Source organism: Chiloscyllium plagiosum, chromosome 29 (genome assembly GCF_004010195.1).
Source record: "Chiloscyllium plagiosum isolate BGI_BamShark_2017 chromosome 29, ASM401019v2, whole genome shotgun sequence".
NCBI lineage: Eukaryota > Metazoa > Chordata > Chondrichthyes > Orectolobiformes > Hemiscylliidae > Chiloscyllium > Chiloscyllium plagiosum.
The window spans coordinates 7,856,093-7,870,216 of NC_057738.1; the positions used below are offsets into that span (position 1 = coordinate 7,856,093).

Here is a 14,124-nt window from a genome sequence, read left to right on the forward strand (position 1 = left end):
TAAGTAGATAACCACAGAGGTATGGGTGGTGGTGTTGGAGGTGGTCGTGGAAAGTGAATGAAGTTCAAACCTGATTACAAATTTTAAAGATGGGGCTGATATTTATTTTACCCACCCATTTCCTAGCCAGTTACAATGAAAGAGTGAAAATAAATGAGGAGAAATTGAGGACTGCAGATGTTTTACATCAGAGTCGAAAAGTGTGGTGCTGGAAAAGCACAGCAGGTCAGGCAGCATCCGAGGAGCAGAAGAGTCGACGTTTCGAGGATGAGGCTTTCATCAGGAATGAGCGAGTGGTCCAAAGGGGCTGAGAGATAAATGGGGGTGGGGATGGGGCTGGGGGGAAGGTAGCTGCGAATGTGATAGGTAGACGAAGGTGGGGCTGATGGTGATAGGTCGGAGAGGATGGTGGAGTGAATAGGTGGGAAGGAAGATGGACAGGTAGGATAGTTCAAGAGAGTGGTGCCAAGTTGGAAGGTTGGATCTGGGATAAAGTAAGGTGATGGAAAATGAGGAAACTGGTGAAATAGACATGGATCCCATGTGCTTGGAGCGTTCCAAGACAGAAGGTGAGGCATTCTTCCTCCTAGAGTTTGACGGTGGAGGAAGCCCAGGACTTGCATGTCTTTGGCAGAGTGTGAGGGGGAGGTAAAGTGTTCAGCCACAGGGCGGTGGGGTTGTTTAGTGTGTGTCCCAGAGATGTTCTCTGAAACATTCCACAAGTTGGTGTCCTGTCTCCCCAGCTGTCTCCTTGACTTGCTTGTTTGGTCCATGCCTCCCACCAACCCACCCTCCACTCTCGGCACCTTTCCCTGAAAGAAGTGCAAAACTTGCTCCCACACCTCCCCACTCACCTCCTTCCAAGGCCCCAAAGGATCCTTCCACATGCTCCAGCCTCCAACGCTCCAGGGCAAACAGCCCCAGCCTATTCAGCCTCTCCCTATACTCAAACCCTCCAACCCTGGCAACATCCTTGCAAATCTTTTCTGAACCCTTTCAAGTTTCACAACATCTTTCCCAAAGCAAGGAGACCAGAATTACACGCAATATTCCAAAAGTGGCCTAACCAATGTCCTGTACAGCTGCCACATGACCTTCCAACTCCTGTACTCAAAGGCAAGCATACCAAATGCATCTACCTGTAACTCCACTTTCGAGCACTCTTAGGTCTCCGTTGAGTAACACTCCCCAGGACATTACCATTAAATGTACAAGTTCCTGTCCTGATTTGCCTTTCCAAAATACAGCACCTCACATTTATTTAAATTAAACTTCATCTGCCACTCCTCGGCCTATTGGCCCATCTGATCAAAGTCCCATGTACTCGGAGGTTGCCTTCTTCAGTTTTTCTAATTTCATTGAAATGGACAAAACGTTCTAGCCAATAAAAAGTATCGGGTATTTGCTCATGAACATTAAACTCTCAAGCAAGAAGGCTCATTGTCAGGCTGTTTGTCAACTTTCCTCTTTGATTCTGGATGATGATGCTGTTTTTGTCAACAGATGATTGACCGGATGTGTGTAAAAGTGCAGGATCATCTCAACTCATTGAGATATTCGGATATAGATGCTGTTCAAGAGGATTTGCGACTAGCTGAAAACCTGATGCGTGATGCCAAAAATTCCAAAACGGTGAGACATGAAATTGTTGGACAGTTAAATGTACATAAGTATGAAATTCTCAATTGAGGACAAGGAAAACCATGTCAGAAGGCCTAGTATAGAAGGTTGCATCACCAGAACTAATGCATTTGAGATGGGATAAGTACAGTCCTGGTGGCTCAGAGTCATGGGCTTGCTCAGAATATTCATTGATGGCCTATCCCCAGAAACACTCACCAAAAAGGTGAAAAATTTGAATAAGTCTGAAATAGTCTCAGCCATGTGAGAGACTAGTGGAATTGCCGCTATCAAACAGCTTCCTTTTTGTTTCCTCCACTGTCATTTGCTTCCTTTTCACTTCTATCAAGTGCTCTTGCCCACAAGCAAATATTCCCTCTGTATCCACTCTATCAACACTTTTATTTGCCTTGGTAACCTTTATTAGATCACTGGCCAGCCTTTTTTTAAAGCATTAGTGGAGACCCAGCCTGTCAACCCTTCCTGACGTCAATCATTCTTATAAATCATCTCCACACCCTCCCTAGTGTCTTTGTACTACAACCAGAGCTCCATGCAGTACTCTTAAGTGTGATCTAACCAGGTTTGGTACAGGGTCATTATGATATCCCTACTTTTCAATTCCATCCCTCCAGAAGTAAAGCCAAGTGCATTGTTTGCTTTTTTAAACTGTATTTACGAATGGCAGTAATGTGGGTTCAATTTGCCTAACGGCTGCGGTGAACATGAAGGACTCTCTTTCTCAATCTCTCCCTTCGCCTCAGGTCTGCTGCCTGTTGAGTTAAACCATGCCAGTCTCTTTAATGACAGACCAGCCCTATGGTTCTCTGGGACTATGGCAACTTTACCTAGCCCCTTACTAACACAACTTTTAGTGATCGATATATTTGTACACCGAAATACCTTTGTTCCTATACTCCATCTATATTTGCACCTTCCAAGTGACCTTCCTATTTGTGGAGCATATCGAACATAGAACAGTACAGTACAGCACAGTACAGGCCCTTCGGCACTCGATGTTGTGCTGGCCTTTTATCCTGCTCTAAGATCAGACTAACCTACATGCCCTTCGTTATACTATCTTCCATGTGCCTATCCAAGAGTTGCTTAAATGTGCCTAATGTATCTGACTCTACTACCACTGCCAGAAGTGCATTCCACGCACCCACCACTCTGAGTGATGAACCTACCTCTGACATCTCCCCTAAACTATCCTCCAATCACCTTAAAATTATGTCCCTTCATGATAGGCATTTCCGCCATGGGGAAACATCTCTGGCTATCCACTCTATCAATGCCTCTCAACATCTTGCACACCTCTATCAAGTCATCTCTCATCCTTCTTCTCTCCACTGAGAAAAGCCCTAGCTCCCTCAACCTTTCTTCATAAGACATGCCCTCCAGTCCAGGCAACATCCTGATAAATCCCCTCTGCACCCGTTCTAAAGCTTCCACATCTTTCCTATAATGAAGTGACCAGAACCAAACACAATATTCCAAATGAGGTCTAGACAGGGCTCTATAGAGCTGCACCATAACCTCTTAAACTCAATCCCCCGCTAATGCAATCCAACACACCATACGCCTTCTTAACAACCCTATCAACTTGGGTGGCAACTTAGAGGGATCTATGGAAATGAACCCCAAAGTCCCTCTGTTCCTCCATACTGCCAAAAATCCTGCCTTTAACCTTGTATCTGCATTCAAATTTGACCTTCCAAAGGGAATGACTTCACACTTTTCCAGGTTGAACTCCATCTGCCATTTATCCGCCCAGTGCATTCCTGAAGAAGGGCTCATGCCCGAAGCATCGATTCTCCTTCTCCTTGGATGCTGTCTGACCTGCTGCGCTTTTCCAGCAACACATTTTCAGCTATGCTCTGCATCCTGTCAATGCCCCATTGCAAGCTACAACAGCCCTCCACATTATCCACAACTCCACCAACCTTTGTGTCATCATCAAGCTTTCTAACCCACCCTTCCACTTCCTTATCCAAATCATTTATAAAAATCACAAACAGCAGAGGTCCCAGAACAGATCCCTGCAAAACAACACTGGTCACCAAGCTCCAGGCTGAATACTTTCCATCTACCACCCCTCTCTGTCTTCTATGGGCCGGACAATTCTGTATCCAGACAGCCAGATATCCCTTTATCCCATGCCTTCTTACTTTCTGAATGAGCCTACCATAGGGAACCTTATTAAACACCTCACTAAAATCTATGTACACCACATCCACTGCTCTACCTTCATGAACATGTTTTGTCACATCCTTGAAGAATTCAATAAGGTTTGTGAGGCACAACCCGCACATCTCAAACCCATGCTGACTATCTCTAATCAAACTATGGTTTTCCAAGAAATCTTAAATCCTATCTCTCAGAATCCTCTCCAATACTTTGCCCACCACTTACATAAGACTGATTTGTCTGTAATTCCCAGGATTATAGCTTCTTCAACAAGGGAATAACATTTGCCACCCTCCAATCATCTGACATTACTCCAGTAAACAGTGAGGATGTAAAGATCATCGCCAAAGATGCTGCAATCCTTGCTTCCTGTAGTATCCTGGGTACATCCTGTCTGGCCTGGGTGATTTATCTATCCTTATGTTTTTCAGAATTTTCAGCACACCCTCCTTCCTAACATCAACCTGTTCGAGCATATCAGTCTGTTTCACACTGTCCCCAAAATGTCAAGGTCCCTCTCAGTAGTGAATACTGAAGCAAAGAATTTATTAAGGACATCCCCTACATCCTGTGGCTCCAGGCGCAAGTTCCCTCCACTCTATCTGATGGGCACTACCGTCGCTCTGGCCATCCTCTTGTTCCTCACATAAATGTAGAATGCCTTAGGGTTTTCCTTATTCCTACCTGCTAAAGCTTTTTCATGTCCCCTTCTAGCTGTCTTAAGTCCATTCTTCAGTTCTTTCCTGGCTACCTTGTAAACCTGTAAAGTCCTGTCTGATTCTTGCCTCCTCAACCTTAAGTAAGCTTCCTTCTTCCTCTTGACTAGATGTCCCACATCCCTTGTCACCCAAGGTTCTTTCACCCTACCATCCCTTCCTTTCCTCAGTGGGACAAACCTGTCCAGCACTATCAGCAAGTACTACCTAAACAACCTCCACATTTGTCGTACATTTCCCTGAGAACATCTGTTCCTGGTTCCTGTCTGATAGCATTGTGATTCACCTTCCCCCAATTTCTTCCCAGTAAAATGTTCTACTTCATGCTGCATTGAACTTTATTTGTTAGTTACTTGCCCATTCTGCAATTTTGAAGAAGTAATTGGTAATTAAGGAGAGGTTGTTGAATATATGGATAAGTTCAGCCAAGGCAGAGATTGATGATGCCTTGTGGACACTCATTGGGCCTCCATTGATTGGAGAAGAAGAGAGCTCTCAGACCATTCTGGTAGGCAATCATGGTCTACAGCAATTGCCAATTTTCTATCAGTTACCATCTAACTAGTGAATTCTCCACAGCAACATCTCTACCAGCCAGAGTGCATTTGACAAAAAAAACTATTTTCACACAGCATAAAACATTTTTTCCCCCATTATGTTGGTATTCTTGCAAATTGTCCTGATAAGTGCAAAATTTTTTTTAAAAAATCGATCAAATGTATTTTTCCAGCAATATATGTGATTTTATTTTATGTTCAGAGCCTCAATGAAAGCCAAATGATGTCAACCATGGAAGACTAGATGAAGTTGTAGCTTGAGAACTACAAAACTATTTGGACAAATTGTATATGTGCTGAAGTGATTAGTTGAATGATGAATATGATACGTTGCACCAGGAAGAAAAGATGATGAATAAAGCATTCAAAATAGTGTCCAAATAGCACCAAGAGATCTAGTGGTTATAATAAACTTAGCTATTTTTATTTGTTCCTGGGATATGGGCATTGTTGACTAGGAGCATATTTATTTTCCATCCCCAGCTACCCTTGAGAAGGTAAAGTTGAACTTTCAATTTTGAATTACCATGAAGTAGCAATCAACAAAGAAAACATATTGATTATGATACAGTTTAGAGGAAACCACATTCTAAATTCTTCATTTACACTGCATCTCTTAGTACTTTGTCTAGTTTTGATTACTCAAACATAAGGAATACATTCAAATATTCGGAGCAATTTTGAGAAAAGCCTGCTAGCTCCAAATGGCTGAGTTCTGAGGAAAAATTTGATTAACTTAAGCTTTTTGGTCTAAACTTTTGAGGTAATAAATGGAAATGATACACCAAGCTTAACCATTAAATAATGGCAATAGGGCATGCTTTCATGTGAGTAAATTATTAAATTAGGCCTGTCAGAAGTTTTTAATACTTGAAATGGACCTTCAGTTGTGATAGTAGAAGTAAAATCCTGGAAAATGTGATGGGGGCAGAAGACAGCCCGTCAAATCATTCTAGATGGAGAAGTCAAGATCAGATTGAATGCCATTTCTCATTTTCCCATCCCTCTTTGTAATTTTCTTTTGTAAATTGCATTTCAATTATTTTTGTGAATCTTCCTGGTGCTGTGATAAAAAGTGGGTATTGGCCAAGTCTTGAGGCAGAGTCATATGTCTCTAACTCTGGGCCAGAAATTCTAGGTTAAACTCCCCCTGCTGCCCTGATGATGTGTCATAACATGTCCAAACAGGTTGATCGTTTTCTTAAAAAAAAATGACTTATCAAGGTGTCTGAAGTCTCAGATTATAGTGCAAAACTTTTGGACTTCCCTGTGGTTTGCAATGCCATATGCCATTAATTTTGCATAAATAAAGCATTCCTGAAAAATGACTAAAGTCTTCTAATCACTCTTAGTCAAGTTGTATATGGCTTCAGGAAGACTATTCTGTCTTGATATGAGAACAGTTCAATTAGAAGCTAGGTGAAGCTCCTTTTAGAGACGTCTTCAGCTCCAAGTTAAACATAATCTCTCAGAATTACGGAATCACAGAGGTGTTATGGCACAGAAGGAGGCCAATCAGCCCATTGTGCCTGCTCCTGTCCTATTAGCTAATGACAATTTCCTGCCTTTCCCCATATCTGTGCACACCATTTCCATCCAAATAATCATCCAGTGTCCTCTTGATTGCCTCAACTGAATCTGTCTCCACCACATTTCCAAATAGTGCATTTTATATCCTAATTACTCGCTGTGTGAAAAAGATTTTTCTTTCCTCACTCTTGCTTCTTCTGCACATCACTTTAAACCTATGTCCTCTCTTTTATTTCCTTTTATGAATGGAACAGCTTCTCCCCTATCTACTCTGTCCAGTCTGCCCATGATTTTGAAAACTTCTATTGGATCTCCTCCGTTTTCTCTAATGATAAATAATACTTGGCAGAAAAATACTTTGTTATAAGTAATTTTAACAATTTAAATATACTGTATGTACTCAAATAATATTCATTTTATAAGATTCTACCATCAGGCTTTAGAGCAAAAAAAAACTTTCATTTATTCTTACACCTCTTGCTCATTTTGGGAGTAGAGTTGTTGGAAACTTTCCAGCAATTCTATTTCTACAAAGCTCTTTTCTCATTTGAGCATCCTAAATACTGATAGTCTGGACAGCCGTACCAGTGCCAAGTAACAGTGTCAGTTTGTTATCAGCAATTCCATAGATCTAAGTATGGATTTCAACATTATTACTCATGTGAAAGCCAATCCTCTACTTTTTGCCTAAAAGTTTGGGTGTAAAACCTTGAACTTCACACAAGTATGTAATAATGTGTGAATAATGTGAAGAGATGGCCATTGTGATATGATCATTGATAATCTAAAGTTAGGCAGGGAAAATGGGGAAAGTGTTGTCCAAATGATTAACCTGTCATGATGCCATCTATTTTTCCCTGACTTTGATTTCTTTTTCCTGTCCTGAGTATAATAGTTATTCCCTGGAAGCTGTCAGAGTAGGCATGGGTTGTATGTGAACCCTCCATCAGGCAGCTGAAAGTCCATTGTAAGACTTGACCTGGCTGATAACGGATTGAAATCTATGACAAAATCAGAATATCGTGGATGTTGGAAGCTTGAAGGGGAAAAAATCACAGCATCTATGTACAAAGATGTTTATCACCTTTTCATCAGAAGTGTTCTGTTTCTGTTTCCTATGCAGGTGCTATATAACCGGCTATATGGGCGGCACGGTGGCACAGTGGTTAGCACTGCTGCCTCACAGCGCCAGAGACCCGGGTTCAATTCCCGCCTCAGGCGACTGACTGTGTGGAGTTTGCACATTCTCCCCGTGTCTGCGTGGGTTTCCTCCGGGTGCTCCGGTTTCCTCCCACAGTCCAAAAAAAAAATGTGCAGGCCAGGTGAATTGGCCATGCTAAATTGTCCGTAGTGTTAGGTAAGGGGTAAATGTAGGGGTATGGGTGGTTTGCGCTTCGGCGGGTCGGTGTGGACTTGTTGGGCCGAAGGGCCTGTTTCCACACTGTAAAGTAATCTAATCTAATCTAAAAAAAACAGATTTATTCTTTTTTCCCGCAATGTTGCCCAGCTACCCTTTGATAAACTTTCAGGGTTTATAAAGAATCAGCCAAACACATTTAATTAAATGTGGGGAATAACAAATGTGTAATTTAGATACCAGTTTATCTCATTATAAATGTATTTTGCCTTTAGCTATTGCCCAGTCTTTATCATCTGCGAGGAGCTTCTTGGGCAGCAGGAATCACTAGCTCATCAAATCCAATTCAGGAAAAACTGGAGTCCATGGCTGGGGAAGTCACCCGGGTTGTCGAGGAACAGCTCAAGGTATCTGATATGTGATTGGATCGTTAACCTGCCAACTATTCCAATCGTGTGTATTCATTGAGTTGGCCCTCAATGCTAATGTTGTGTTAATGTTATGTTGTGCAGTATGATTTATGCTCATTAAGGTATTTATTCAGTTGAAAGTAATTACAAGTCTGGCATGTTTATTGTTTTGTAAGATGTAGCAATGCCAATTAACATGCTGCTCTTTGTGGAAAACATCTATTAAGTATAAAATGTGATATTAGGTTAAAATGTCAATAGGTTACTCAAATTCAAATTATTAAAATTTTGTTTTCATCATTGCCTGAAGATGATACTGTATGTTTTTCCAAGGTTATGTGCTTCAGGAGTGATGGAATCTCAATAATTTGGGCTATTGACAGTGGCTGACTGAAGGTGCAGAGTTTTTATGTTCTATTGACATAGAATAACATCTGGGACAGTTAAATAACAGAATGGAATCTATCAATGTGGATGAAAGTTTGCTGATGTTCCATGTGCAACTGAATAATATGAAAAACACGTGGTTATTTTCTTAACATTTCTTATTGGTTGCCTGTTCATAGTTTTGCATCCAATAGTTGGGGGACTCCCATATTCAGGGAAATGATAAAATGCTGATTTTTCTTTCCCTTCAACTTGCAACACACTGATTTTTGAAATATTTACTTAAACAATTGAGATTTTTATTAAAGTGTAATGCCACTATTTGATTATTTTTCTAGTGTCAAACCTTGTCGTTAAATGTAAACCTGACAACATTCTCTTCACTTATCTGAATATATTTTGGCTAATGAAGTATCTGTTTTTAATTCTTCGAGAGAGACAGAGATGATACACTCAGATTGTATATCTATAGAAGCTTTATTTACAATGTGATGATACTATGGCTTTAAGAGGAGTATTTTGACCTACTTCTTTGAAGAAAGGTTGAGAGAGAGGAAATGAGGAGTCTACTCCGATTCAATAGAGTAAACCGTTTGTGAGGCCTTATTTTTTTTAAAGTTGGAACAATGGAAGCAGCCTCACAGAACTAGGAGTTTTAGTTTTGATTTTCAGTAGAGGTTGCTGCTGGGGTCTTGAATCTGGGTGTGGAAGCTGCTTGTCAAGTCTCTGCTGTGGCTAAAAGCAGGGGATTATCTTGCTGCTGCTAGAATTGCATGTAAGACCATCTATTTTACTGAATTTGCCTTTGCCAATGGTGTGTTTATGGGATGTTACTACATCGGAATAGTTACTGTTTAGTAGTGAAATAATCTATTATTCTGTTAAGCTTTCCAACAGTGTTAAATTTTTCCAATTATTTCTTTTGTTGTGTATGAATGAAATGTGTTTTGCTTCAAGACTGTTAGTTTGACAAATCGAATTGCATCTGGAACACAACACCTGGCATTTGCCTCCAAAATAAGAGATTAGGGTCTAAACTATCTTCTTAACAAATTTTGAGGGGGTTTGCCTGGTCCATAATAACAGGGTTTTAAAATGTCGACTTCGATGCCTATAGCACCCAGTTGTGGTATAGTTAACTGAGATAACCACACCTTGCCTGAACTGGTCAAACACTGAATGATGGGCTGTAGTAGCGAAATTTGATTTCTCCCAAAATATCTGTTGCTCATTTGTGTTCCAAATCCTGATCTGTATTAATTTTCAATTATCTAACATTCCTTGCAGCATTAAATACATTTGTTCAATAAACCAGATAACAGCTGCCGTGCAAACACGCATCCCTCAATATACTCACTCTCCAAACAATTCAGGAGCTTCCAAATCTCCTGTACAGTCCTGATGTCAGCATGTGCAGGTGATGTTGGGGTAAAGCACCAAACGTGCAGAGAAGATATCTCCAGGTTAAAGTGCTAATATCTTTTAATTCTAAGAAATGTCAAGATCTCTTTTGCTTAACGGAGTTAGTCTGTTTTCCTCAGTTTATGCTGCTTCACACATCCACCACCATTGTATTGCCAAATATGATGCAAGTTTACTTTATGCAATTTGCCATAAGTAATAACTGACATTCTAATGATAATGGTAGCTGGTTAGTTTCCTTTCTGGTCGTTGTGAGTTATGAAGTTGAAATGAAATCTCTTTAGTTTGAGTATATGTGTGAAATTTTGCTGGACAAGAGGAACCTCAATTATCCGAATGAGATAGGCGGACACTGTTTCGTTTGGATAATTGATTATTCAGTTAATTGATTTCCTCTGGGGCTTGGAGCTTTCTGTGAAGTCTGGTCCCTGTTTAGGAGACTAGGAAGCAGCGCACCACGCACAAACCCCCACCCCCCTGCCCATGCTTCTGCCCGTCCCTAGCCCCATCCAACAACACCCCCAAGCCCATCTGCTCCCACCCCATCCCATACCCACCCGCTCCCACCCTGACCCCCACCCCCGGCCGCCTGCCCCCAATGCGGTCCAATACCATCCCTCCACCCCAGCCCCTCACCAGCGTCTGACTTCACCCGTCCGCACCCCCACCTCCCGCCCAACCCCCAACTCCAGGGCAGCCAAACTGTACACTTTTTGGGGTAAGTCTCCAAACAGTGTTCGCATGCGTGCACACGCACACACTCTCAACTTTTGACTGCAACTTTTTGACAGCTTCCACCTTTGCCCTCAGGACAATGTTGGAGCGATTATCTGGGGATGGGGAGTTTAGGGTTCAACCCAATGTAGAACTCCATGGAAAGTGTAAGGGGAGAGAGAGAGGACAGGAGGTCAATCATTTGGAGACGGTGCCTGGACTGCCCAGGACTGTTGTCAGCAGCGTTTCAGTGAGCCGAGTTCATTTTTAATCATTGTACCTGTAAACAAAAGACCCGACCAGGATTGAAACAGCTCTTCGACGTATTGTTTCTATCGGGACCTTGAGATCCCCTTCACATAATCCGAAATTCAGATAATTGATGTTCGGATAATCAAGGTTCCTCTGTATATTACTTGGATGTTCCAATTTTAAGAAAGAAAGCGTATATCCATAATCAGTATTTGGGAATAAGAAATCTGTTTTACTTAAGGTTTTTGCAACTTTACATTAACATGCTAATAATGCTTTGCCATTGTTATCAAAAAATTGACAGAATATCTAATTCTTTGGTGTAAGTTTTTTTTCCTTTGGAGGATGCTTTTATTGGTTGTAGGTTTGCTCGCTGAACTGGAAGGTGAGTTTTCAGACATTTCGTCACCATATTAGGTAACATCTTTAGTGAAGATTGCAGAGCCATTGGCCTTGCTTTTTATGTCCTCGTTGTCTACAGGAGTAGTGCCAGAAGATTGGAGGCTAGCAAATGTGATCCCCTTGTTCAAGAAGGGGAGTAGGGATAACCCTAGTAACTATAGGCCGGTGAGTCTCACTTCTGTTGTGGGCAAAGTCTTAGAGAGAATTGTAAGGGATAGGATTTATGAACATCTGGATAGGAATAATGTGATCAAGGATAGTCAGCATGGTTTTGTGAAGGGCAGGTGTTGGAGGTTTGGATTAGGAGTTGGCTGGCTGGTAGAAGACAGAGGGTAGTTGATGGAGTGCCGTCACTAGCGGTGTTCCGCAAGGATCTGTTTTGGGACCATTGCTGTTTGTCATTTTTATAAATGACCTGGAAGAGGGGTTAGAAGGTTGGGTGAGCAAGTTTGCGGATGATACGAAAGTCGGAGGAGTTGTAGACAGTGAGGAAGGATGTGGCATTTTACAGCGGGATATAGATAAGCTGCAGAACTGGGCAGAAAGGTGGCAAATGGAGTTCAATGTAGCTAAGTGTGGGGTGATTCACTTTGGTAAGAGTAATAAAAAGATGGGTACTGGGCTAATGGTCGGATACTTGGTAGTGTGGATGAGCAGAGGGATCTTGGTGTCCATGTACACAAATCTTTGAAAGTTGCCTCCCAGGTAAATAGTGCGGTGAAGAAGGCATATGGCGTACTGGCTTTTATTGGTAGAGGAATTGAGTTCCGGAGTACTGAGGTCATGTTGCAGTTGTATAAGACTCTGGAGTATTGTGTGCAGTTTTGGTCGCCATACTATTGGAAGGATGTGGAGGCACTGGAACGGGTGCAGAGGAGGTTTACCATGATGTTGCCTGGTATGGTAGATAGATCGTATGAGGAAAGGCTGAGGCACTTGGGGTTGTTTTCATTGGAGAAAAGAAGGTTTGGGGTGACTTGATAGAGGTGTATAAGATGATTAGGGGTTTAGATAGGGTCGACAGTGAGAATCTTTTTCCTCGTATGGAGTCAGCTATTATGAGGGGGCATAGCTTTAAATTAAGGGGGGGGGGTAGGTATAGGACAGATGGTACGGGTATGTTCTTTACTCAGCGAGTCGTGAGTTCGTGGAATGCCCTGCCAGTAGCAGTGGTGGACTCTCCCTCATTATGGGCATTTAAGCGGGCATTGGATAGGCATATGGAGGATAGTGGGCTAGTGTAGGTTGGGTGGGCTTGGATCGGCGCAACATCGAGGGCCGAAGGGCCTGTACTGCACTGTATTCTTCTATGTTCTATGAACCTCCGGATGAAGCGTTGATAGTTTAGCCCGCTTTCTATTTATATTTTTGGGTTTCTTTGATTGGTGATGTCATTTCCTGTTCTTTTTCTCAGGGGGTGGTAAGTGGGATCCAAGTCAATGTGTTTGTTGATAGAGTTCTGGTTGGAATGCCATGCTTCTAGGAGTTCTCGTGCGTGTCTTTGTTTGGCTTGTCCTAGGGTGGATGTATTGTCCCAGTCGAAGTGATGTCCTTCCTCATCCATATGTAAGGATACTAGTGAGAGTGAGTCGTATCTTTTTGTGGCTAGTTGATGTTCATGTATCCTGGTGGCTAGTTTTCTGCCTGTTTGTCCAATGTAGTGTTTGTTACAGTTCTTGCAAGATATTTTGTAAATGACATTAGTTTTGCTTGTTGTCTGTATAGGGTCATTCAAGTTCATTAGCTGCTGTTTTAGTGTATTGATGGGTTTGTGGGCTACCATGATGCCAAAGGGTCTGAGTAGTCTGGCGGTCATTTCCGAGATGTCTTTGATGTAGGGGAGAGTGGCTCCGGTTTCTGGACGCATTTTTTCTGCTTGTTTGGGTTTGTTGCTGAGAAATTGGCGGACTGTGTTCATTGGGTACCTGTTCTTTTTGAATACACTTTATAGGTAATTTTCCTCTGCTCTGCGTAGATCCTCTGTGCTGCAGTGTGTGGTGGCTCATTGAAAAATGTTCTAACGTAGGTTCATTTGTGGATATTGGGATGATTTGCTTCCATAGTTCAGTACTTGGTTTGTTTGTGTTGTTTTACTGTAGACGCTGGTTTGAATTTCCCCATCGGCTGTTCACTCTACTGTGACATCTAGGAATGGCAGTTTGTTGTTGTTTTCCTCCTCTTTAGTGAATTTTATGCCAGTAAGGGTATTCTTGATAGTCTTGAAGGTTTCCTCTAATTTGTTTCATTTAGTGATGACAAAGGTGTCATCCACATAGCAGCCCCAAAGTTTGGGTTGGATGGTTGGCAGAGCTGTTTGTTCAAGTCTCTGCATTACTGCCTCTGCTAAGAACCCTGACATTGGAGATCCCATGGGTGTTCTGTTGGTTTGTCTGTAGGTTTTGTTGTTGAAGGTGAAGTGGGTGGTAAGGCACAGATCCACTAGCTTGACAATACTGTCCTTGCTAATGAAGTTGGTGGTGTTTTGTGTATGTGTCTTTGATTCTTCTAATAGTGTAGTTGGACGGGTTGGACAGAAGGGGCTCTTTCCGTACTGTACATCTCTATGA

General features: G+C 42.0%; 1 protein-coding gene across 8 annotated transcripts in view; it reads left to right on the plus strand.

Annotated features, from left to right (window-relative positions):
• Positions 1 to 14,124, plus strand: part of LOC122564345 (F-actin-uncapping protein LRRC16A-like) — a 460,598-nt gene that overhangs the window by 336,415 nt on the left and 110,059 nt on the right. For all 8 annotated transcript variants that reach the window (XM_043719093.1, XM_043719091.1, XM_043719092.1 and 5 more), the window contains 2 exons: positions 1,504 to 1,632; positions 8,246 to 8,377. In XM_043719093.1, the coding sequence (XP_043575028.1) occupies positions 1,504 to 1,632; positions 8,246 to 8,377 (261 nt within the window). The remainder of the gene's footprint in view (positions 1 to 1,503; positions 1,633 to 8,245; positions 8,378 to 14,124) is intronic.